General features: G+C 42.5%; 1 protein-coding gene across 3 annotated transcripts in view; it reads right to left on the bottom strand.

Moving 5' to 3' along the window:
* LOC141744691 (ephrin type-B receptor 5) overlaps positions 1-25,457 on the bottom strand; it is a 74,757-nt gene that overhangs the window by 20,746 nt on the left and 28,554 nt on the right. For all 3 annotated transcript variants that reach the window (XM_074591218.1, XM_074591209.1, XM_074591227.1), the window contains exons 3-6: positions 24,331-24,395; positions 22,078-22,774; positions 6,163-6,318; positions 3,695-4,033 (exon numbers count right to left, since the gene is read on the bottom strand). In XM_074591218.1, the coding sequence (XP_074447319.1) occupies positions 3,695-4,033; positions 6,163-6,318; positions 22,078-22,774; positions 24,331-24,395 (1,257 nt within the window). The remainder of the gene's footprint in view (positions 1-3,694; positions 4,034-6,162; positions 6,319-22,077; positions 22,775-24,330; positions 24,396-25,457) is intronic.

The raw sequence follows: 25,457 nt of genomic DNA, 5'->3' as shown, positions 1-25,457 counted from the left end.
GGAAGGTAACAACTGCCTGAATGAATAAGTTCAGTAGTGTGTCTCTGGCAACAGATATTACTACATGCTTCAGCGGAAGATGTAAGAAAAAAATGGACAGGTATTTACAGCTCTGCACAGAGAAAGTTTTTTCACAATCCTTTAAATGAAAACCTGACTTCTGTCCTGAGACATGAGAAGAGATTGTTTTTTACCCTGATAAGTACACTCCGAGATGTTAAAATAATCATTAAAATCTTAGTCAGATTTTTTTTTTTTTAACAATATGGTTGGATTTTAAGTTCTTTGCTTTTTTTGTGTCAGGTTCCCCTCTGTGAAGATGCAGAACTCTACTACAATTACATAATAGCCTTTCCTCATGCACTTCATGCTCTCCAGAACAGCCTCACATCATCTTTCTATATATTCTGACACTTCTTTAGGTATTCACCCTCAGCAATTCAAACCTGAGCTGAGAGCAATTCCCTTCTCTCTTGTCTCATCTCTGTATAGTTTATCCTTCTGGTAATCTGCATGTCATACTATTACTATCCAAACAGGTTTTATTATTACTATCCAAAAAGGTTTCAGATGCTTTTTGTTATGGGAAGTTAGGTATTACTATATTAAAGGCAGTTTTTCAGTGCCAGCCCTTCTTATCCTGTCTTCAAACACATAGTCACTGAAGAGTAGGAACATCATAATCAGGCTACCACAGAAAAAAGTGATTGTGTAACCAAAGGATCCTATCACACTTCGAAGCAGGGCTAGCAGACTGTTGGGGTAAGCAAATTCCTAGATGAACATTGTTTTGGAGACAGGGATAAAGAACAAATAGGTAGCAGGGGAAAAAGCAAAGCAGAACTGTTCCAGTACAGAATATTGCCTAAGAAATGTCTAACAAAGGGGCAGAGGGTGGGAAGGAGGAATTTTTTTGATCAGCAACTGGAATAAGCAAGATGCATGAGTAAGCAGAATATTGAGAAATTGCCAGGGCCGGAGGGTCTTTCTTTGGTCGCCTTTAATTCAATGTAGGGAAATTTTTTGCTATGGCCATTTATTCCAAAAGCTTATCTTTCTCCACTTTGCTTTTTTACACCCTTCATGCCTTCCTGCCCCCTCCTTGTCTCTTTCAGAATATAAGATCCTGAAACGTCCGTCTCTGTTTGAATAATAATAATAGTAATAATAATAATTGTTATAATAACACAACAACAACAACAATAAGCCACCCTAAAGTGAAAAGCTGCTGAAGGGATTGAAGGGAGGGGGTATGGATGAGACATGCCACGTGATAGAGGAAGCAGGGCCTTGTTAGTATGAGCTGTCACTACAAATCGAGGGCAGCTCATCTCAAGCTCATTCCTAACGATCTTGAGGAAGAGCAAGGAAAATAAATGTGAAACACAAAAAGAAGTCACTCAGTACACATTGCTGTTTTAAGACAGTTGGCCTCCCCTGAAACTCCATCTGTGCACAAGAGAGGCACCTTAAAAAGAGAGAGAACCAACACACCCAGAGACACCAACAGACACCTGGAGGAATACGAGTGGTGAGAGAAGTCAAACAGAAGCAAAAGAAGAGGGCAGATTTGGTGATTCCAGGTAGGAGAAGAAGCAGCTACTCAATTACATTACCTCAGATATAGGTGAAGAAGGCTGAGATGTGAAGCACGAAGAAAGATAACTCTTCAGGATGTTAATAGAACACCCACCTGCCTCCAGTAGAAGTCAAATGAACTGCCTGGAATTACTATACAAATTACCCAGACATATCTTTTACTGGAAACAAACGTGGATCACCCACTTGCAGCCAGCCTTTTAAGGGGACCGAGTATCCTATACATGCGCTACTACTCAGTGCCTGTCAGGTAACAATCCAGATGGAAAAACCGGACATTGTCTAACCCCTGGCATCTGCTAACAGTAGGAAATTACTTGGGGTGTATATATAATCCTTTCCATAGCATAGAAGCAGAAATTAAAAGATGTGATTTAATCAAGATCAAGATGCCACATCTGGCTCTGCAGCATTTCTCTTGAGCTTTATTGAAGCCTCGTTTTGCAATGGTTTCCACAACTACTCTGTGGAATCTCATCAGGAATTTGTTTGAGTTTAACATTTACACATTTCTAAATGTTTACAGACATTTTCTGTCACTCATTTCAAATTATTCCCCCTCTTTCTCCTCCTCATCACTTTAGTCCTCATTATATCCTCTTAAAGAAGCTGTGTACAATTCCTCTCCGTACCAGCTTATACATGCTTGTAAAGAACAACATATGCCTAGTCTCTTATTGCTGACATTTAGCAGAACCGTATGCCCGTTTGCGTGTGGCTCTCTCCAGCTCCAGTCTTTGAATATGATATTTACAGAAAATCAGAATTTGCTTAATGCTGGTCTCCATTCTCCTCTGCATTAAAGCTTTCTGTATGCTACCCATCCATATGACCTACTCTTCCACTGTTTAATCTCTTCCCTTCCTTTGCTTGCCCACACAAGCCACTAGTATTTTAGTTTAGTCATCTCTGTCATTTCGTTCCTAGTTACAGGGATCACAACAGCTTTGATACAACAGTACAACACATCAACACATTTTAATATCTCTATCATGTAAAAAACAAAAAAAAGAACAAAAATCCCACTTCGTTTCCTATTGACAAGAGAACAATATTCCAAGACCACTTATCAGAACAGCAAGGTTGAAAAGGCAAGAACAGGGTAGAAGAAAATACATGACATGTGGAAGAACCTAGAGTAATTTCAGTAAAATTGGAGTGGTGATTCTGCTTCTGGATCCTCTATCAAACTGCAGTTTAACAACTCCCCAACAATTGTAAAAACTGCAGTTTTCATATTCTTTTATGACCACAGGACCACACAGTATTAACATGCACCATCCCAAGGTCATGTATACTTAGTTGCCAAGTAAATATCAGTGTATACATTCTTTCTTGTCATACAGTGCCTATCTATATCTTTAACTGTATCTTCATCTTTAGACAGTGCCTATCTGTCTCTCTATTTCCCACTTCCTCGCTTTGATATGCAGCAAGGCAAAGGTGGATAGATTTGATGAAACACTCAATACCACTTGTTAAAGTGCAGTAGAGTATGAACTGAAATGAGGAGAATGGAAGGTGGTGTACAGGAACAAGAAAGGATGGAAAAACAGAGTACCTTGCAACATAGAAAGACAAAAAAAGAAAAGCGAACAGATGAAAAAATGCTAGGAAGACTGACTGAAGTATAAAAGATGAAATGGAGAAGAGTAGGATATAGAGAAGGTGAACAGGGAATGAAGAAATGCTCTCTAAGAGCTGCTGTGGCAGCCTGATGCCCACAAAATCCCTGTCAAATCCTAATCGTGTCTCCTGTCCTGCACTATGAAGCAACATGATATGTCTGACTCACAGAACTACATCTCCCATTGCCATGTTCTCCAGGGCAGCTTCTGCCCCAACAACTCTTCCCATTATACAACCACATCAGCTGCTAAACTCAGTTTTTCTGCCAAGAGGGAAGAAAGGAAAGCCCATTCAGAAAAAGAAGGAATGAGAAGGGCAGAAGTGAAATCATGGAACTAGCAGGGCACAATAAAAAAAAGCACAACACAGAAGTAAGAAGACAAAGCTCCAGGATTCAAAAGATGAAAGCAAATCAAATGAGAGACAGAGTGGAAATTTTGGGACTCAGATGCAGGAGTCTCCTCACCTGACTGGCTGGTGCTAACATTGATGGTGGCATAGTGGGGTGCTTCTGAGCTCAATTCAGTCACCAAGTTGACAGCCTGGATCTCAAAGGTGTACTGCACACGGGCCAAAAGGTTGGAGACTTGCACGCGACTTTCTGTCAGGCCCACTTGGCGTGGTTCAAATTGTATGCTGTCCCCACAACGCACACATGGCCCTGAGGACCCTGCTGGGCATACTTTGCAGATGACGTTGAAGAAAACATCCTTGCGGCCACCCAGGTCCTTGGGGAGGCGCCAGGTCAGGAGCACGTTGGAGCCAACAATTTCATAGCTAAGGTCACGGGGAGCAGACGGGATGCCTAGAACACAGAACGAAAGATCAAAATCCCATGAAAGAATGGGAGAGAGGCTGGGGAGGGGAGAAGACAAAGCAGGGGGAAAAGAACAGAAGAACAAGTTGCTTTTTCTTCTCATTCTTACTCTTCTCTAGTTGTTAATTTGAACAAGGCTAAGAAAAACATATTCTTCTCTACATCAAACATACAATTACACACACTAAGGAGCGACTGTACTATCACATTTTAAAGAAACAAAATTAACAAGGCTTTTTGTTTCAAGGGTGTGACTTTTGCTTTTCCCTAAAAGAATAGCCAATGTTTAGGGAACTTCCAAGCCTTTGAAATGTCAAATTTTGCACAAGTTTAGTAAAAACACGTCTCTACCGAGACCTCTAATTCTCTCCTTTGGCACCTAATATCTCTGGACAGTTAGCCTGTTCCACCTATTGCAGGAACTGAACACCAGTTTCCTTATGATTATTCCTGCTGCCAGCCAGATTCCTGAATGGCGTCAGGCGTAAACTCCGACAGCTGAAAAACTGCCCATTCTGTGCATCCAACCCTTCCCCTGCTGGCACAGAGACAGTGAAGAGATGGGGGAAAATGCAGAGTGTGAGAAGACGGCGTGGTGATGAGAATGGGACACGACACCAGAGTTAGAAAGTTAAAAGCTCAGACAACTAAAAATAAGCAGCAGTGTTGCACTGCTAAACCTGGGCACAGATGTGAAGGAGGACTGGAAGGGTAGGGACAGAGAGGCTGAGCTGGATAACAGGGAAGGTCAAGAGAAACATGATTTACAGAACATTTCCCTCCAAAGGTTGTAATGAAATCCAATAATACTCATTCTCACCATTAATCTACAGTCAAGAAATATTGATGAACTATTTCTCTGTCTAACGCTGATCAATATAAAGGATGATGCCCTTTGTTAGTACAGGTGGATGAGGCCTTTGTGGGGGATTTCTCTGGCTGCAATATAGTTCATTGCTGGAGCATTTGCGTATTTCCATTAGGTGTATTTCCCTGGGGACACACATTTCCAGTGTTGTTAAAAAAAAAAATGCTGGAAAATTGCACAGAGAAGATTTTTTTAAAATTGTATTACTGACAAGATGAAGCATTTGCACATCAGGAAATGTCAGAATTAAATTTTCTTTTGTGATCTTAACTGGGCTGTTCAGCATTTGCATTGTGGTATAGTATTTAATTGCATGATCACATACTAGTTTTCCCTGAGGATTCTTATCACAGTCAGTGCAAAGGATAGACAACTGCTCAGGAAAAATAATCCCTGTGAAGTAAAGATTGCTTGATGCTGCAGAAGAAGGACTGTATGCAGTATAGGAAACAAGGGATTACAGAAAAAAAACCCACAATCCCATTTCCTAATTTCTGAGTGTTTAACTTCAGAGCCATAAAGTGTTTGCAAGACGTTTTAGGAAGTTAAATTTTTTTCCCTGTCGCTTACACAAAATTCAAGGGTGATGTTTGATATATTATTTAAACTATATTTTTGATTGCTAATCACTAACCTTATTTAATTTTCTGCATCTAATTATTCTTTCTTGAACGATTAATATTCATAATCAATGACTGTGAAAAGTCATAACTGATGAGAACCACAGAGAAACCAATGAAAAAATTAATTATTTTCCCATAAATAAAATCTGAAGAATTTGAATTCTGTGTAGTAAATATGGTCTTCACACTTTCAATGATAAAGGGAAGAAAATACTGGTTAACTCCTTCAATGAACAATATTTACCCCATGTATTAAATTAGTTTAGTATTTCATGAGAAATTAGCATATTATTCTCTCATTAAAAGCTGGACCTTATGCATACACTTATGCAGTGGACCTATTTAAGGCTGCATGACTCTGAGCATCTAGTATCGCAACACCCCAGTATTCTCAAAACACAGTTTCAGTAATGTATCAACATTGTAAAAACGCATGTGGGAACATGCCTTCTCATCTGCCTTCTCATCTACTTTCAGCCAGTGGATACACCCTGTAGGCAACTGAAGGGGCAAAGGGAAGTTCTGGGTTATTTCAGAGGTCACGAGGAGTGGTGAATCGCAACTTGGGCACGTTCTCTCTCATTAACTGCCCTTCTTGCGTTCCAACACTCCATCCAAATACTTACCAGTGCAGGGAGCATCAGAATTGTCGGAAGCAGATCGATAGTAGCGGTTCTGACACGCACATTCTCTGGAACCTGGCAGTGGAGCATGGCTGTGGGCAGGGCATGGGTGGCAGGGGTCATCTCCCACAGATACTTTAAAGAAACCAAGGGGACAGGCTAAGAGGAGGGAAAAGAGAGAAGCAAAGGCAGGAAACTCATTAATTCAGATTCCAGAAACAATGCAATTTTATTTACATTTAACTCATGCTGCTGCTCTAGGGAGAAGTTACTACATAGAGTAGCTACTACTGGTTTTGTTGCTTTATGGAGCATGTATTGTTAAAGTTGCAATTTCAAAACAGTTTATTTCATTCTGTACTTAAACTGATTCACTGGCAGATGAAAGAGAACCAGTCCAGAAACAGCTTTGACCATCTGAAATAATCGTCTTCTCATTACTCACTCAAAGAGCTTTAGCATTGGAGAAGCGAAAGAGCACAGTCATGTGATCTACCTGGAAATAGCCATGACAGTTACAGGTATTATCCACAGCCCCTTCTCCCCACCCAACACAGCCACAAAAATGGATTTTTTATGCTGCCTTTAACAGTTTCATTGCTTAAAGTAATATAAGCCGTCGTGGCTGGTTTTGCACCAAAATTAGAAACAAGCACTCCGACTGGCAGTCTTATTCTTTTCCTGTAGGTCTGGAAACTTCCCAATAACAGATAAAACCCTCTTAATTTAGTCCAATTTAATCTGCAAATGCATAGGAACGTGCCTATGCAAAAAGCTAAAACAAGGATGGAAATTCATCCTACAGCAAAAGAAAAAAAAAAAAAAGAAAAAAACCCCAAGACACCTTATTAACAAAATGGGAGTATGGCACATTCTACATTTGGCAAAGATGCTATGCTGAATTACCTAACAGAAGGTGCTTGGATCTTACATTGAAGTGCTAGAGTAAAGCTTTTACAATTTTTATGTAAGTTTTATATACATTTTCTAAAGCTGATTTTCTATATAAATAGATACAGCTCTGATTTTATGGACTAGCAAGCTCAGGTGAAAGTTCATTTGTGGACTGGCATTTAGTTAGTTAACCACAAAATACATAGAGCATTTACAGGGTATAGGAAACTTTCACACAGACCTCAGATGAGAGTTTGATGTCAAAAGACACAAGGGACACACTCAAGAGAAGAACTATGCTGGTGATTACCATAGTCAGAATATTCCAAAAGACTGTGGATAGCAAAAAGTTATATAAAAAAGGAAAAATGTGTAAAAGAAGAATATCGCATACAGGTGTTAAGATGAAATTAGGGTATCTAAGGAATGCTCCAAAATGGAACACCACACCAGAAGCTGCAGAATTACCCCATCTGGTTATTACTTACTGTACTTGCAGGCTTTCACCTCCAATAATAATTATTTGGAAATGTTTCTAGGTGCTGAATGGCCATTGATGCATCTTTCTTAGTAAATAAACAACTTCAGAAGAAGAGTAGCTTATCTAACCTTGTTTTCATTTGTATTTGATTCCCTTTCCTTTGGGTTTTCAAAGACCATTATAGAATTTTTGATGTATGCTGTGGGACTGCAGGTATGCAAACCTTAACAGACCTGAAAACGTTACAGCCACAGTCCAGACATAACAGCCAGTAATATCTGTGAAGTCCCATCAGCTTTACGCCTGTTATATTACTTAATTTTCTCTGTCAGGAGTCTTCTTGGCCGCAGAGTAACCTCCACATGTACTGTGATAAGAGTGCTAAGTCCTGGAACAGGTCAGACCACAAAAGGGACTTCAATAACTCTGAATGATAGCTATTAGATGGGAGAACGCCGATTCTTCCCAGCACTCAGAAAATGACAATGTTCAGTCTGTGATACACTGCCATATGAAAAGGAAGGGGGAAGAGATTGTAATTTTGCACGTGATGGATGATGGTAAGAAAAGAGCAACTGCCTTTGCCTTCAGGCCTTTATTCAGCAGAAAATAAAATTATTCTCATCTCGAAAGATCTGTCCCTGTGTTCTTATGTACAAAAAAGTAAGAAAGATTTTGTCCACTTTAAGAATTATGTTCCTTTCATTCAGTGTAAGGCTCTGCTAACAGCCACAGATGTAGAATATAATTTTCACATTTCTTGGCAAATGCACCAGTACTGAAATTATGAGTATTATGAATGGGAAGTCCTCATCCAGCTCCCTGCATAGTCATTCAACCAAAATTTAACACTTTCAGGGATCTTCCTTTATTTATTTCAAATTTGAGAATGCTGAAGTGAATGTGAACGTCTTTATTTTCTTACAAGTAATTTTATTTCGTCCATATTTTCTTGCATCAAACCCCTTCCTTCTCAAGCTTTTGTCAAGGTTTAGAACTACTGGCACATTCATTCCACTTGTCAAGGTACACCCTGGAGAACGGTTCTTTTTCTTCATTCAGTACTAGAGCCTGACATCAAGTCAGGGACAAGGTCCTTGCTGCTAGTCACAATAGTGAAAATGAACAGATAATGATAATGCCTGGAGTCTATGTGATGCTCAAAGGAAATCTGTACAGGATATAGACTTTACCCCTGCAGTGAAAAACACATATTTACCCTGCAAGGATAGTGTTAAGAGAATTCAGGTAGATTAAGCTCTAGCCCAATTGGAAATCATATGTAAGCTAGACAAAGTTGTGAATGAAGAATTCGTCCAGTGTTTAGTGAATGAAATTTATTTTAAAATAAACATGGTTGTGTTAAAAATAAACAGACACTTATTTTTACATGGTGCTTTGAAGTCTACTGGCAACTTGCTGTTGAGTCTGGGGATGCAGGGATGGCACACTGTTGATGAGTTAGTTAGACAAAGGTATTAGGCACAAGTGCAGTGTTGTAAGTTTTACATAATGGAATGGCACTACCACCTCAGTAAAGAGAGACAGTTTAAAAAAGGCAGAGTAAGTCTATTGCTTAAAAGGCCGTGCAAGCTTTCGTTAATGCTATGGACAGTCGCTACAAGTGACGAGAAGCATTCAACAGCTGCTTATAAAACCCAAGCAACCACGGCAGCAAGAAAACAAGCCTTTGTATCGCGACATGGTGTCTGCTAATGGATAACAATGTTACCTACTCATACCACAGATGGAGTACGATACTATAGAGACAACAATTTGGAAAAGGTACTCGTAACAAATACTAGAGATCAAATACTTCCAGATATTCTTTCTTACTTGCCTCACAAAATTTAATTTCTTCACCCATGCACCCTGCTTGCCATTGTATGCCTGCACCATGTGCAAGGCAGGTTACTGCTGTATCCCCTAGCGCTGCCCAGTGTGCCATGCTTTTCATGCTGTCACTCTTCAGCAGTTTCTTGCTATCTATTCCCTCTCTAACTTTTTGAGGCAGCATCTGTTCTTGAATGTAATCCCAGAGCTGTAAAAGTCAGTGAGCGAAGAATAGTTTATTTATGCTGAAGAGTAACGCAGCCTGAAAACAGGTGACTTTACAGTAAATTACTTAAATAAGACGGATGCTTCCACCAGAAGCAGCAGGCTTCTGAGAAAAACTTGCAATACAAGCAGCAAACAAACAAACAAACAAACAAAAGCCTAACCACATTTAACAAAGAACCTCGCCCATTTCTGAAGTGGTTTTGTGATATAGTTGCCATTGAGAGAAAAGTAGGAGATTTAATGTAAACATATCTCCCCCTCTCAATGTCTCCAGGTCCAACGGTGCCTTGTCCTGTATTTAACATAAGCAAAGAGTGAAGCAGCCACATAGGCTTATTTATAAGTACTCGTCTACAGCTGAGTGAACTGCACAAATAAAATTCCACTGCAGCTGTTTCTCCAACAAAACAAATTTCAGTAATATTTCTCTGTCCTCACATGCTCCCTCCCTTTTGGGAGAAGAGGTGAAATGTCTGTCATTTTGACTATCATGTTCCTCCTCAGTGACCCAGAGAACCAGACAAGCGAGGGGTACAAACAGTAAGTTAAAGTCTCCATTAAGATGCATAATTTTTACAAGGTGACTCAAGCACAAAAAAACAACAACTGTGATGGTTAAATGGTTTTCTATGCAAAAACCCAGCCCTAAAATGCTGTTACCACATCACAGAGACAAGAGAGCAAAGAAGGCTCCCTGTAAGAAAAAAAGTCAAGACAGCAGACTAGTATAAAATTACATGGCAATCCCCACTTATGCAGAGCACAGCCAAGTGCCATTCTCAGGACACCAAGACCACCTCTGGCATGTGAGTGACATAGAATCCATATTCCGTGCAGATACCCGTGCTAGCCAGCTGACTCCCATCCCCAGTCAATACAATCAGTGGAACCTAATGAGCAATAAGGCTCACTCTAAAGCAAAGACCCAAGCAGCAATTCAGTTACCCATCCATTTGAGAGGCCCCTCGTATCCATTCTCTCTGTCATCCAGATGGCATGGTAGGTGCTGGGTCTTCTGCTGTTCCTACGCCATATCTGCTAGCCCTGAATAGATGTCTTGGCTACACCAGGGTGTCTCAGAGGGACTTAGATGCTTACATGGGAATAACTGAATGGAGCTGGCAGCTGGAAGTAGCCTCACGTTCGGAGGCACTGATCCTCAAGGGGGACTTCAAACACCCTAAGATCTGCTGGATGAGCAACACGGCAGGCCATAAGCAATCCAGGAAGTTCCTGGAAAGCATCAGGGACTACTTCCTGACTCAAGCAATAGAGGAGACAACGAGGGGAGCTGCCCTGACGGACCTCATGCTCACAAACAAGGAAGGGCTCTTTGGTGATGTGAAGTTGAAGGCATCCTTGGCTGCAGTGACCATGAGATGGTGGAGGTTAACATCCTGAGAGGGGTGACGAGAGCTAATATTGAGCTCACAACACCAGATTCAGGAGAGCAGATTCAAGCCCTTTGGGGATCTGCTTGGAGAAGTCCCATGGAATAAGACCCTGGAGGCAAGAGTGGCTCCCCAAAAGCAACGTAATGTGCAAGGCTTACCTGCTCCAGCTGCAAAAGCGGTGCATACCAACGAGCAGGAATTCAGGCAAAAAATGCCAGAAGGCCTGCATGTTTGAACAAGGGGCTCCCAGCTAAACTCAAACAAAAAAAGGAAGTACACAGAGGTGGAAGAACAGACAGGTAACCTGGGAGGAACAGAGAGGCACTGTCCAAGCGTGCAGAGACATGGTTAGGAAAGCCAAAGCCTACTGGAAATCAGATCTGAGGCAGCTCAGCCTCACCTTGATCCCTGGGAAGATGATGGAACAACTAAGCCTGGAAACCTTTTCCAGGCACATGAAGGACAAGAAGGTATTTGTGAGTAGCCAGCATGGATTCTCAAAGGGGAACTCGGGCTTGATCAACCCTCTATGATGAAATTACTGGCTTAGTAGATGAGAGGAGAGCAGTGGATATTGACTACCTTGACCTCAATAAGGCTTTCAACACTGTATCCCAGAATCCCAGAATCACAGAATGGTAGGGGTTGGAAGGGACCTCTGGAGATGGTGTAGTCCAACCCCTCTGCTAAATCACGTTCACCTAGAGCAGGTTGCACAGGATCACGTCCAGGCGGGTTTTGAATATCTCCACTGAAGGAGACTCCACAACCTTGCTGGGCTGCCTGTTCCAGTGCCCTGTCACCCTCAAAGTAAAGAAGCTTTTCCTCATGTTCAAATGGAACTTCTGGTGTTCCAGTTTGTGCCCACTGCCGCTTGTCCTGTCGCTGCGCACCACTGAGAAAAGTCTGGCCCCATCCTCTCAACACCAGCCCTTTAGATATTTATAAGCGTTGATGAGATCCTCTCTCAGTCTTCTCTTCTCCAGGCTAAACAGACACAGGTCTCTCAGCCTTCCCTCACAAGAGAGATGATCCAGTCCCCTGAACATCTTCGTAGCCCTCCACTGGACTCTCTCCACTAGTGCCTTGTCTTTCTTGAACTGGGGAGACCAGCACTGGACACGGCAGAGGGGGCTGGAGAAGATATCCTTCAGAGATCTTTTCCAAGTTCAGCTATTCTGTGATTTCCCTTAAATATATGCAAATTAAAATGTGTGGATAAATCGCTTTTGTCTTGGCTGCCCCAATGCCAGATCCTCCACCACATACATGATTGTGGGTGGACAGGAAACAATGAAGGAAAGATCTTGACATTAGGCTACATCTCATTTCAGATATTATGAAAAGAAATAAGAATAGGATTGGCAGGTTCCCTCTGCGGTAGGAACCTAAGAAAAGAGTTTAAAGGAGACAGATTAAAGAGTAAAGGAAAGCAAAAAGGAAAAGACTTATCTGACCAGTTCAACTCACATGACAGAAATGGCAGCTGAAGAACTATGGAGTGGAATCTGGAGCAATTTAGGAGGAAAGATCTCTCCACAGTGACTATTTTTGTGTTTTCTAGTGAAAAAAGTGAATGACTACATAAACCTATAATCTCATGCTGGTATTTCCAGGAGGAATGGCAGATAGAGAGAAAGGATCATGCTTTCAAACTCTCCCTCTGCCGCTGGGTATTTCTACTTCCAGCAGAAAAACAGCAAAACGAAATTATACAGCAGACCGCAATCAGAGCTGATTTGCAGTGATTAAACATGATTCACATCTCCTGTACCGTCCTAATGAAAAGATAGTTAAAAAAAGAAAAAAGAAAAAAGAAAAAAGAAAAAAGAAAAAAGAAAAAAGAAAAAAGAAAAAAGAAAAAAGAAAAAAGAAAAAGACTATGAAGTGAGACTTAAAGGGAGGATGCAAAGAGGACGAAGACAGGTTCTTTTCAGTGGTGTCCAGTGACAGGTCCAGAGGCAACGGGCACAAACTGAAAACATGAGGTTCAGAGGTCCCTCTGAACACAAGGAAACACAAGGGAACAGTCGTAGTTACTTGTATTTTACATTTGCAATTTTGACCAATAAGGCTGGACTGACTACAATAGACACTAACTGGCCTCCACGTAGCTAAAGAATGGCCTCTATAGGCAGAGACTGTAGCTATCACATACCTTCTGCTTCCACCTAAACCCTGCCTCTACATCCAGTCAGGGAGCTCCTTACATTCACAAGCACCTTTATCCCTTTCCAAAATTGCCTAATATACACTAGCTCCCTGCACTCAGGACTTTAGCCCACAAATGGCAACAATAATTGTTCCCATGACATGGAGCTTTTCCTGGCATTGCCTCATTCCAGTCATTCTATAAATAGTATATAAAAGGTCAAGTGCGAGGAAAGAGAAAAAAATCTCCTGGCAATCTAAATAGGCAAAAGCTACTTCCTTTTATTCCAGCAGATGCAGTGAGCCTAGGGCTGTCTTTCCACACACAGACAGAATCCACCTCTCATTTGTTTCTGAAGGATCCCTTTCTTCATACCATGAGATTTTTCAGTTTTCATCTACCCTGCATTCCCTTCTTACTGCAGATCATGGCATTATGTCCACTTGCTGTGGTCCTATAATCTCTGCAGATGACTACTGTGCTCACTGGAGGCAAATACCTAAACTTTTCTTACCACCACCACTAGGACTAGCATGTTTTGCTTTAGTGAACATTACCATTTCAAGACCATCCCAGAGAAAGCCTGAACAAGAGCAGCTTCTCCTGAAACACCTCTACTGTATGCCTGCAAAATAACTTCACACAAAACCCCAACCCCCATTAAGCCACAGGCCTTGTCACTGGGGACAGTACAGCTTCATCGTCCCCCAGGCACCAGTACTTTCCAAGAAAACACAGAAAATCACAGCATTGATTCACAATATCCAATGCAAGGACAGAGGGCTGCAGAGCTAGCACCTCAGGGAGCAGAGCAAGCTGCCACTTCCCATCAAGTCAAGGTTACTATGAAAGGAGAAGGCAGAGTTCGGAGTGCGCAAGCGCTTTCCCCTCAGCTTGTCTCAGTCATTTTTCATATCTTGGCACAGTGTCAGAATGCCACAACAGTTCAGCTGGGCACAGCTCATCTCAGAGACACTGACCCAATTTTCCTCAGCTCCCCCCTACAACACTCACCCCTGTGTTGCTTGTATTTGCCTGACTGCTCACTAGAGACAAGTTCCACCCGGGAGGGCAGAGGAGCAGTTTCTGACAGACTTCTAACAATAACAAACATCAACACCAGCAGAAAAAGTGCTGGAATTATGGAGGGGTGTATGTGTGAAGAAAATGAAAATGGGGAGGGAACAGACCAAGAACCAAAGAAGCTAAAAGAGAGAAAGAGGCATTGAAAAGCTTACTTGGACAATAAGAGCAGAGAGGAAATATTCTGAGAGCCAAACAAAATACAGCAAGGGAAGAGAGACCAAAAAGGCAGTTGGAAACTTCAACAGAGCTTTATGTAAACCCAGCAGTGTTTTTAGGGAATGTGACACAGGTGACACTGACTTTTTGTACCCAGATATGATTTGGAACTGAGCTGGGACATAGGAAGACGTTTAAAAGAGTATAAAATTGCTCTCTTCTTGACTGAGACAAGTGATCTATTTCTGATATAGGAGTTCTGCTCCCAGGTGTGCTGTGGGGCAGCAAGAGTGACTACTAGATGTGAGAATATCAAAAATGAACAGACTGTCAAAGCTGGCATTGGAGTCAAACTAGGAAGGTTGAATGGCCATAGCCGAATTTGAGGCCTAGGGAAAAAATGGATGTGCATAGCTACAAAGGGCCTCAAATGAGAATGACTCTAGGTGTAAAATTACTGAACAGAAAGTTCATTCTGTTTTACTTCAAACAAGGACACTAGGGAAAGCAGAACGGGCATGCAGATCAGCAAGAGAAGATAACTGGTATGGGCCATGTCACTTATTTTAATAGATAATGGGAGGCACTGCTAGAATAAGCCCTGAACTGAATCAACTGCAAAGAGGGATGGAGTTTGCCAGTTACAGAGAACAGGATGATGGAAAGGATTTAATAATTTATAATACTGTAGAAACATGATTTACACATTAAAATCAAGCAAGGCGTTTGACACGGTCTCCCACAGCATCCTCATAGGGAAGCTTAGGAAGAGTGGGTTAGATGAATGGACAAGTAAGGTGGATAGATAACTGGTTGAAAGACAGAGCTCAGAGGGTCGTGATTAGGGGCACAGAGTCTAGTTGGAGGTCAGTGACGAGTGGTGCTCCCCAGGGGTCAATACTGGGCCCAGTCCTCTTCAATATATTCATCAATGACCTGGATGAGGGGATAGAGTGCACCCTCAGCAAGTTTGCCAATGACACAAAACTGGGAGGGGTGTCTGACACACCAGAAGGCTGTGCTGCAATACAGAGAGACCTAGGCAGGTTGGAGAGTTGGGCGGAGAGGAACCTTATGAAATTCAACAAGGGCAAGTGTAGGGTGCTGCACCTGGGGAGGAATAACCCCATGCACCAGTACAGGTTGGGGGCTGACCTGCTGGAGAGCAGCTCAGTGGAAAGAGATGTAGGAGTCCTGGTGGACAACGGGATGACCATGAGCCAGCAATGTGCCCTTGTGGCCAAGAAGGCCAACGGCATCCTGGGGTGCATCAAGAAGAGCATGGCCAGCAGGTCGAGGGAGGTCATCCTCCCCCTCTCCTCTGCCCTGGTGAGGCTGCACCTGGAGTACTGTGTCCAGTTCTGGGCTTCCCGGTTCAAGAAGAACAGGGAACTGCTGGAGAGGGTGCAGCAAAGGGCTACGAAGATGATCAGGGGACTGGAACACCTCTCTTATGAAGAAAGGCTGAGAGATTTGGGTCTTTTTAGTCTGGAAAAAAGACGGCTGAGGGGGGACCTTATCAACGCTTATAAATACTTACAGGGTGGGTGTCAGGAGGATGGGGCCAGGCTCTTTTCAATGGTGCCCAGCGACAGGTAATGGGCAAGAGGTAATGGGCACAAACTTGAGCATAGGAAGTTCCACCCAAACATGAGGAGGAACTTCCTTACTTTGAGGGTGGCAGAGAACTGGAACAGGCTGCCAAGAAAGGTGTTGGAGTCTCTGTCTCTGGAGGCATTCAAAACCTGCCTGGATGCGTTCCTGTGCAACCTGCTCTAAGGTGACCCTGCTCTGGCAGGGGGGTTGGACTAGATGATCTCCAGAGGTCCCTTCCAACCCTATGATACTATGGTTCTATGATTATTCTCTTATACTGCAAGAAAGATGGCATAATTAGCATGCAGAAGACACACTATAAAAGAAAAATCTAAGTAACTTTGATAAAACACTGGCGGGTTTTTTTCCCAGATGTAAGCCTATGACCAGCTTATGGTGATAGGAAGTAATATCCTACCAGGGCAGGCTATTCCACAGTGACTGCTGCTGTGTATCTTGCATCTTGTTCTGAATAAGGCAGGATCAGCCAGAGTTAGAAGCAAGGCATGGTGAAATGATAGGGCCCTAGGTTGACCAGGAGTTTCATAGTTTGTTTCCAGACAGCTGAGCTGTCTGGGAAAAGTTATGTCTGGCATGGGACAGCCCCTGCCCTCTTATCACAGAGGGCACCCCACTAGACTCTCCACCACCATAGTTTCTACAACTGTTTAGGTGGGGAAGAGATAGTGGAAAATGAAAGAAAGATAAGGAGAGAAGCATGTGGCTTTTGGGTTTTTTTAAATGGAAAAGGAGACCATCAAATCAACTGAGATAAAATACATGAAGTGACTAGGAACTGTTTCCTGCTGAACTGTTGATAGGAGATCAGTTGAGTAAGTTGATTTTTAGGTAAAAGAGGTGGAGCTGAAGCCATTACTAGCTAGTTATACATTGGGAAGATGGCCAGGGAATGGGTTGTATGAAGAAAAAAAGACAAAACAAGAGAGGAAAGATTTGGGCAGGGGAAGAATAGAATATGAGTAGAGAGGAACCACTGAATATAGGAAAACTGCTTGAAAACCACCAAATATATGTGCATGTAGCAGAATAAGGCTGGAGAAGCTGATGAAAGGAGCAATATGTAAGGAAAAAAAAAAAAGGTAATCTAGCACAAACATTATTATGAACTGTGAGTTTACCTCAAAGTTAAAGCTCTTACTCAGGAGGGGCCAAGACTGGGTTTGTTCATTTTAAAGAAGAGAAGGCTGGAGGGGGGAAATTTATAGCTGGCATCAGCCACCTAATGGGAGGACATGAAGAAGGTGTAGGCATAAGGTGATAGAACATGAAACAACTGACACAAGTTTTAATACATCTTATTACAATCTCTTTCTATATAGGAAAAAGAAATTTCACCATGGGTGTTGTCAAACATTGGTACAGTTGCCCAGGGACATCCTGGAATCTTCATCTTTAGGAATAATGAAAACTAGACTAGAATAGACCTTGAGTGACCTAACCCAATTTGATCCTGCTTTAAGCATTAAGGTGTTGTAGCAGAAAACTTCCACAGGTCCCTGCAACGTACATTTTTCTATGGTTTTAAAGGAAGCGCCTTTAAGCAATTAAAATTTGATAAGAGCTTATTGTGCCTTTTTTTTTTTTGGCTAATAATATATGCATATTTTTAGCAGACTACTGAAGCTTACGATTTAACATAAATCTTAACATTTCCTTAGCCTCACACACTGAAAAAAAAATTATCCAGGCTGGTGAGGAGGGGCATCTTTTAATAATATGGAAATAACCACGCAATATTCTTCCCAAATGAGCCCTCAAACAGCCCTCAACTGTGTGCACGGTTAATAGCTCCTGTAGTTATCAGTAATACAGATGTGATACCTTTTACAATCAGAAGGGACTACATATGGCCATGGACATGGGCAATTTTATGGAATCCTCCATCGGACTTCTTTGTACACCCTTGCATCCTACAGAAGAGCCAATTACAGCTACTAGAGGAGACAGGCAGACCTTTTGCTCCCTTAATACTCTCAGAAACATCCAGGGAAAGAAGAGAGAAGTAGCTGTGTGGCGGGTTAACCTTGGTGAACAGCCAAATGCCCACCCAGCCACTCTCACTCCTCCTCCTCAGCAAGACGTAGGGAGAAAACAGGATGAGAAAGCTCATGGGTAGAGATAGAGACAGGGAGATTGCTTACAAATTACTATCACAGGCAAACCAGACTTGGCTTGGGGAAAATTATTTTAACTTATTGCTGATTAAAATAGACTTGGATAATGAGAAAATAAAACCAAACATTAAAACACCTTTTCTCCCCCCTCTCCCAAGCTCAACTCAACTCTTTTCACTCCAAACACTTGTACTCCACCAAAGCATCACAGGGTAGGATACTGGGTGTGCTCCTTCCCTCTCACACTTTTCCCCTACCCCAATGTGGGCTCTCCACGAGTCACAGTTCTTCAGGAAATATCCATCTGCTCCAGTGTGGGACCCTCCACGGGCTGCAGTGAATATCTGCTCCAGTGCCTGGAGTGCCTCCCCTCCTCCTCCTCCTCTGACCTTTGTGTTCCCTCTGCTGTTTCTCATTCTTTTTGTTCCCTCCCACTTTCTCTGTCTGGTGTTTTCTGCCCCTTCTTAAATATGTTTGTACAGAGGTGCCACACACATGGCTAATGAGCTCAGCTCTGTCCTGTGATAGGTCCATCGCTGGGCTGTCTGGAAGAAGTTATGTCTGGTAGGGGATAGCCCTTGCTCACAGAGGGCACCCCATCAGACTCTCCACCACCAGAACCTTGCCACGTAAACCAAATACACTATGGTACCCAAAAGCAGTCCAGGTCCAACAGGGGGACTTCAACAAGGATGAAAAGACCTGCCCCCAGTCTCATGATTGAGAGGGGTCCCTCCACTCTATCCCTTTCTAAGTATGGTTCCATCTATGTTTTTCTCCTATAGTCCCATGATCTTTCTCAGACATCAACGCTGGATAAAGGGAGCAGAGTCAGTCCTTTGAGTTACAGAAACAGCTGGTGGGTAGCTGGAGAGTAATTGCAGATGTACGGGTATACTGGTATAGTAATGGCACATCTTCAGTGATGTAGGACAAACATCATATTGGATACAACTATGGGACTAAGTAGAAAACCAGACATGGAACTTGATTGGCAGAACTGACTTGGAATTAATTCGTATTTGGACTTGAAAGGAAAAAAAAGATAAACTCTGTATTATTAAATTAATAGTTCTATTTCAGTGATTTTTCAAGCTAAGAGCTCACTTCTTCATTTGGAAATCTGCTTAACACTTTATCAAGCAGTCATTTCTCTTCTCTTTTTTCTCCACATTGTCATTTTTGAAATATTTTTAAAAATGTCTCAGTCATGAATTCTACGTACTATCTTCAAAAGCATCTGGTAATTTAAATCCCATGTGACTTTTAGCAAGAAAGGCAACGATAAGCAGTGGGCGGTGAATCCCAAGAAGCATACTATATTGTAAAATTGTTTGTGGATGTGGAATGCAGGAACAACTGTTTTCAGTAATGAATCTGAGAGAAGATGTGGGAGAACAGCCAGTCAGTCCAGAATTTTGGGAATCAGTAGCCTAGGATGGTCCGATCACCCAGAACTTTCCATTTCTGGCCTTCTATGTGTAAAAACACTTAGAGTCGCAGGAAACCTTGCAAGGCAGGGCACCCTGTGTGTCTACATCTACAGAAAGAAAAGGAGCTAAGGTCCCAGACTTCCTTTTTCCTCTGTAAACTGACATTCTCCTTTCTGACTGTTCAGCATGAGATACTTTATTTGGATAAGGTCAAAAGCGAATCCCACACAGATCACATCCCACATCACCTAAAGGGCTTACTAAAGGATTTTGTTTCACTCTTCTATTTAGCTGGAGAAATTGTCCATATAGTAAGAAACTGCAGGCAGTCTTATGAAGCTAATGAAAGAAAATATCCTAACTGATGTAAGGGGCAAGAAAAAAAAAGGGCTTTCTATCTATCTGCTCAGAATGGTTCTTGTCAGATTCTTTGTTATAAATAAAGAGGTAACAGCTGGTCCAGGAAGGACTCCACAGGCTTCCATATGGTGAGGGGGAAGGCAATGCCCACACACTCTTCTAGTAAAGTGTAAGAAGGAAACTTGCTTCTCCTTCCTATCCTTGGCTCATTCTTCAGTCTTATTAAGAAGAACTCTCTGCAGGATCATCAGTAGAAATCTGCCCTTGCCCTATTGCTTTTGCTCTGTATTTCATCTAGAGCACTGTAGCTACTCTGTATCACAGCGTACTTCTGTTCTTAGGAAGGGAGAACATACAGAGAAGTAGTCCTGGAAAGGACTCCGCACAAAGAAACACCAAGCAAGGGGAAAAATTACACTAGCTGAACATGTCTCCATTCAGACAGGAGAGCAACATACTGTTAGCAGGAGAAGAGATCACAAATAGTGAACAAGGCAGAGGAGTTTACGTAAAACATGAGGAGAAAAAAACACCTTCTAACATTAAAATTCGTTATTTGGTTGTCTTGGCTGTTCTATGCTGCTCATGGAATCTCAGGAAGTAAATGATGGGAACAGTGTTTTCTGCCTTGATAGGCTGTGATTATTTCAGTTATTCCTTAAAATATTTACCATTTTCATCTATCTTCAGCTTCTGTGATATTGGGGCTGCAAAGGAATATCAGCTTTCATTGAACGCTACAAAAGGGAAGATAGATTTTTTTAAAAATTCCTATTTTTATTTGCCAAGCCCAATTTCCACATTTTTTGAGCGCTTAACACTACTATCTGATAAATTATTGCCTGGCAGTTTACCTCAATTGTGAAGTAGTCATGCTATTGACGCAGACAACAAAGCTAGCACCATATTGAGCTCCTCTATGTCCGTCTGAGCTTTCTGTCTCAGGAGCAGCACTACATGAATGTAGTTACATTTCTTTCAGGGTGAGCAGGATAATAAGGTGCGCACGTTTTAATAATTTTCAAAGCTTAAACAAATAAAAGGCATTTATCAATTTTAATTGATTTGTAAGTCTCCTGCACAATGAACTGTATTTTCAAAAAGTTATTTTGCATGACCCCAATCACTTAATGAAACAGGAACTTAAGGTAACATATTGACAGCTATTAACTATCCATTGCACTTGTAGTTGGTGTTAACCAGAATATTTGTACCCTCGATGTCCCAGTTGAACTCTTATTTGAATAAATTACAATCAAACTTTAAAATTGTGTCTGCCACCAAAACTGGATTCCACATTACATTTAATTTTTTGGAGTACTAAGTGTGGTGCAGCAACACTTTGCATTGCTGAGAGATCTTGAGTAGACACATATTAAAACCAAGGAAGCACCAGAAGAACATTACACATAAAATTATATAGCCAACATCAGCAGTTTGGTCTAATGGACTGTCGTAAGCTTGAGACATGAAGACAGTCATGCCATTAGACTAGGTGTTCAGACTTGACCAGATTTTGGCCCAATACCATTACTGAGTGATACGTAATTTATTCTACTGCCTCCTACAAACATTTCACAGAAAATAGCATGGGGCCCAGGGCAGAGAGCACATTAGAGGCAATGATAATACCATTATGACTGTTTTTTCTTATTGAGCCAGGCTCATAGGTCCCTGCTGCATGTTCCCCATCCCATGACCAGGCTGCTGCCATTTCCCCTTTCTTTTTTTTAATCACTAGTTCCAAGAGCACCGGCAAAAGGGTCCAAACTAGTTAGGATGACAGAGTGTATTAGCTCTGGGCTCAGCTCTGCTTTATGTGGCATCACTACTATAACTCTGTTGCCTCTTGGTAAAGAACTGGAACTATGTTAGATCTGGCCAGTTACAACTGCTAATTCTGTATATGTAGCCTGACAGGCTGTCTCTGGCGGCAGCTTGAACTAAGGCCTGAGTGGAGTTTCCAACCATGTTCTTGGCACCAAGAAGTGGTTGCTCCAAATCCAGTCTGAGATGCTAAAAGTGTCAGAAGAGGTTGCTAGTAACCATTGGCTGTTAGAAATTATTTAATCTCCTAGATCTGTGAACTTTCAGCAAATGTCAATAATACCAATACAGAGAATCAACAAAGAAGTGGCTGCCAAAGGGGTGGGGAAAAAGGGACTCTCACCTTGGCAGGCTCGTTCATCATCAACAGGCTGGTAGCCAGCCTTGCAGGTACATCGTCCAATGGCCACCATCCACTCTCCTTCTCCATTGCAGTGCAACCGAACACCTGAAGACCCAGTCATGCTTGTCTCTTCAGCATTTGGTACACAAGTCCCTGGTGACTCCACCAGTGAGGTCCTCTCCCCTCCAGCAAAAGTTTCAGGGAAGGAGGCAAATCCTTTCACCACAGCTGGGCACTTGTAGAAAAAGACCTGGACTGCCACCAGAGACATGCAGGCTCCTGAATCCTGGAAGGCCAGATAGAAGCCATGCTTGGTGAGAGGCCCAAAGCTACGTACTTTAACATTCATCTTTACCACCTTCCCAGTGCTGTCCACCTGGGAAAAGCTTTCATCAGCTGCAATAGTATCCACTTTGGTCCAGGGGCCCTCACGCCACTCTGGCAGTTCCTGAGAGGCTATGTCTGCCTCTGACTGGTGGTAGTAGAGTGTGAAAGTCTCCTTGCAAGAAGAGGCTACGGTGCGCATGCTGGCACAGTCTCTCACTGAGAAACGGAGGCGGACATGGACTCGGTGGGCTCCGCGTCGCTCTATGAAGTGAGTACGCAACCAGTTATTCTGACCTGGTTCGGCCACGTTGCAGACTTCAAAGGTTCGGATCAGGCGCTTCTTGTCATCCAGGACACTTACCTCATCCCACTATAAAGGATATATAGGAGAGAAAAGGAAGAACAAATAGTAAAAAAACATGGATTGAGTTCAACTGCAACAAAAATACAGGATCTCTTCTCCCTGGTATCCAGTGATACGACACATGGGAATGGTTCAAAGCTGCATCAGGGGAGGTTCAGACCTGAAATTATGAAACATTTCTTTATGAGTGGTTGGTCAAACACTGCAACAGGCTTCCTAGAGAGGTGGTTGTTGCCCCATGCCTGTCAACGTCATTTGGACAATGCCCTTAATAACATGGTTTACCTTTTGGTCAGCCCTGAATTGGTCAGGCCGTTGGGCTGGATGATTGTTGTAGGTCCCTTCCAACTGAAATATTCTATGCTATGCTATGCTATGCTATGCTATTCTATTCTATTCTATTCTATTCTATTCTACAAGCTAGAGAGGTGGGCCCGAGCAAACCTTATGAAGTTCAACAAGGCCAAGTGCAAGGTCCTACACTTGGGTCAGGACAACCCTCGTTATCAATACAGGCTGGGGAATGACATGATAGAGAGCAGCCTTGCAGAAAAGGACCTGGGGGTACTCATGGATGAAAAGGTGGACATGAGCCAACAATGCGCGCTTGCAGCCCAGAAGGCCAATCACATCCTGCACTGCAGCAAAAGAACCGTGGCCAGCAGATCAAGAGAGGTGACTGTCCCCCTTTACTCTCCTCTTGTGAGACCCCACCTGGAACATTGTGTCCAGCTCTGGAGCCCTAAGCACAAGAAGGACATGGACCTGTTGGAGTGGGTCCAGAGGAGTGCCACGAAGATGGTCCAAGGGCTGAAGCACCTCTTCTATGAAGATGGGCTGAGAGAGTTGGGATTGTTCAGCCTGGAGAAGAGAAGGCTCTGGGGAGACCTTATAGTGGCCTTCCAGCACCTGAAGAGGGCCTATAAGAACGCTGGGGAGGAGCTGTTTGCAAGGGCATGTAGTGATAGGACGAGGGGCAATGGCTTTAAACTAGAGCAGGGTAGGTTTAGATTAGACATGAGGAAGAAGTTCTTTACAATGAGGGTGGTGAGACACTGGAAGAAGTTGCCCAGAGAGGTGGTGGAGGCCCCATCCCTGGAGACATTCAAGGCTTGATGAGGCTCTGAGCAACCTGATCTAGTTGAAGATGTCCCTGCTTACTGCAGGGGGGTTGGACTAGATGACCTTTAAAGGTCCCTTCCAACCTAACAGATTCGATTCTATTCTATTCTATTCTATTCTATTCTATTCTATTCTATTCTATTCTATTCTATTCTATTCTATTCTACTCTAGTTAGTCCATGTGAAAGGATTGGATGGAGACCTCATGAGTATTTCTGAAGGAGGGTGGAAGGAAGGGGGTAAGGATGTGGCAATAGTATCCCACCTAGTATCCTTCTCTCTTACCAATCTGGATTTGCACAATGTACCATGTTCAAATTGTTCATATGTACAACATCCATAAAACATGTCTCATTGGTTCCAGTTTCCCTTTCTTCATCAATGCATATACACCTTCTCAGCAAAGGTGCAGTCAAAAAGATGACAAGGGAAATGCTTACCCCATCAGAAGGGTGGGTGGTCCAGCCAATCTCTGAGGTCTCTCCAGTTGTATCCAGAAGTATTTCTGTTTATATTAAAAAAAATAAATACATTTTAAAAAGTGTTTTGTGCTTTTCCAGGCCAGACTAAAATCTCATCTGTCTCTCACAAGATTGTCTCTGAAAAAAAACCCCAAAACACGTCTTGTAGAGGGCTTCCACACATCCAGAATATACATTAATGTTTTGAGATTAAGTATGACAGGCTACATCCATACTAGCAGATTAAGCAGCGCCAACACAGGCACAGAGGCACTAGGCATGTAATCCTGCTAACTCACGGTCAGCAAGTTGCTTGGCAATATTCTGGCCAGACAAAAACTTTCCCAAGGCAAAGTTTAAGCACACTGACAGCATGGAGCAGAGTTATCACAATAAGCAGTACAGATGAGGCCACCCTCTTTTTGGAAAGGAAAGGGTGGGACAGAATGATGAGTTATATGAATGCATGCCAGTCTCCTCAGGACCACGGCTGTCCATTTTATTTGCAGGTCTAAATGTGGGCACAAGGCCAAGGCACTTTTGTTTCCATCTCTGGAACTGGATTTCTGTGGGAATTTAGGATGATGACCCAGTTGATCCTGTAATGGATTCACTGTGTTCTGGAGCTGGGCATTAGGCTGCAAGTCCTCCTATGAGTCCCATTTTTATCACAAAATCAGTATTAAATAGTGTCTTGCATTAATACCACTCAGGAGTAGGGCACCTGCAGAACTTCACAGGCCTAGTTTATTCCCACGACTAGTCTGCATTACCATTGCTATTTAATCTACCACTGGAGACAGGTACTAGTCTTGACTGCTCTTGGAGATGTTATTCTCTGTTCAGGCACAAAGAAATACAGAGGAGAATGTGACAGTGCAAGCTATACACATAGTATTTTCCAGAAGTGAATGTCAAGGTCCGAGACCACCCTGGAAGTCACTGGTATGCAAGCATGTGCACTTTTCTGGGTACATTTACAGTGAGGACATAGGGAAAGAAAAAGACTCTATCAAATAGGTATTTACATGCATTGATACATACTGTACAAATTGACTGCTTTTTTTTAAATTCTGGGAAGTCAGTCTCTTTTGTCTGCTTAATTT

Source organism: Larus michahellis, chromosome 1 (genome assembly GCF_964199755.1).
Source record: "Larus michahellis chromosome 1, bLarMic1.1, whole genome shotgun sequence".
Taxonomy (NCBI): Eukaryota; Metazoa; Chordata; class Aves; order Charadriiformes; family Laridae; genus Larus; species Larus michahellis.
This window is presented reverse-complemented; position numbering and strand designations above follow the sequence as displayed.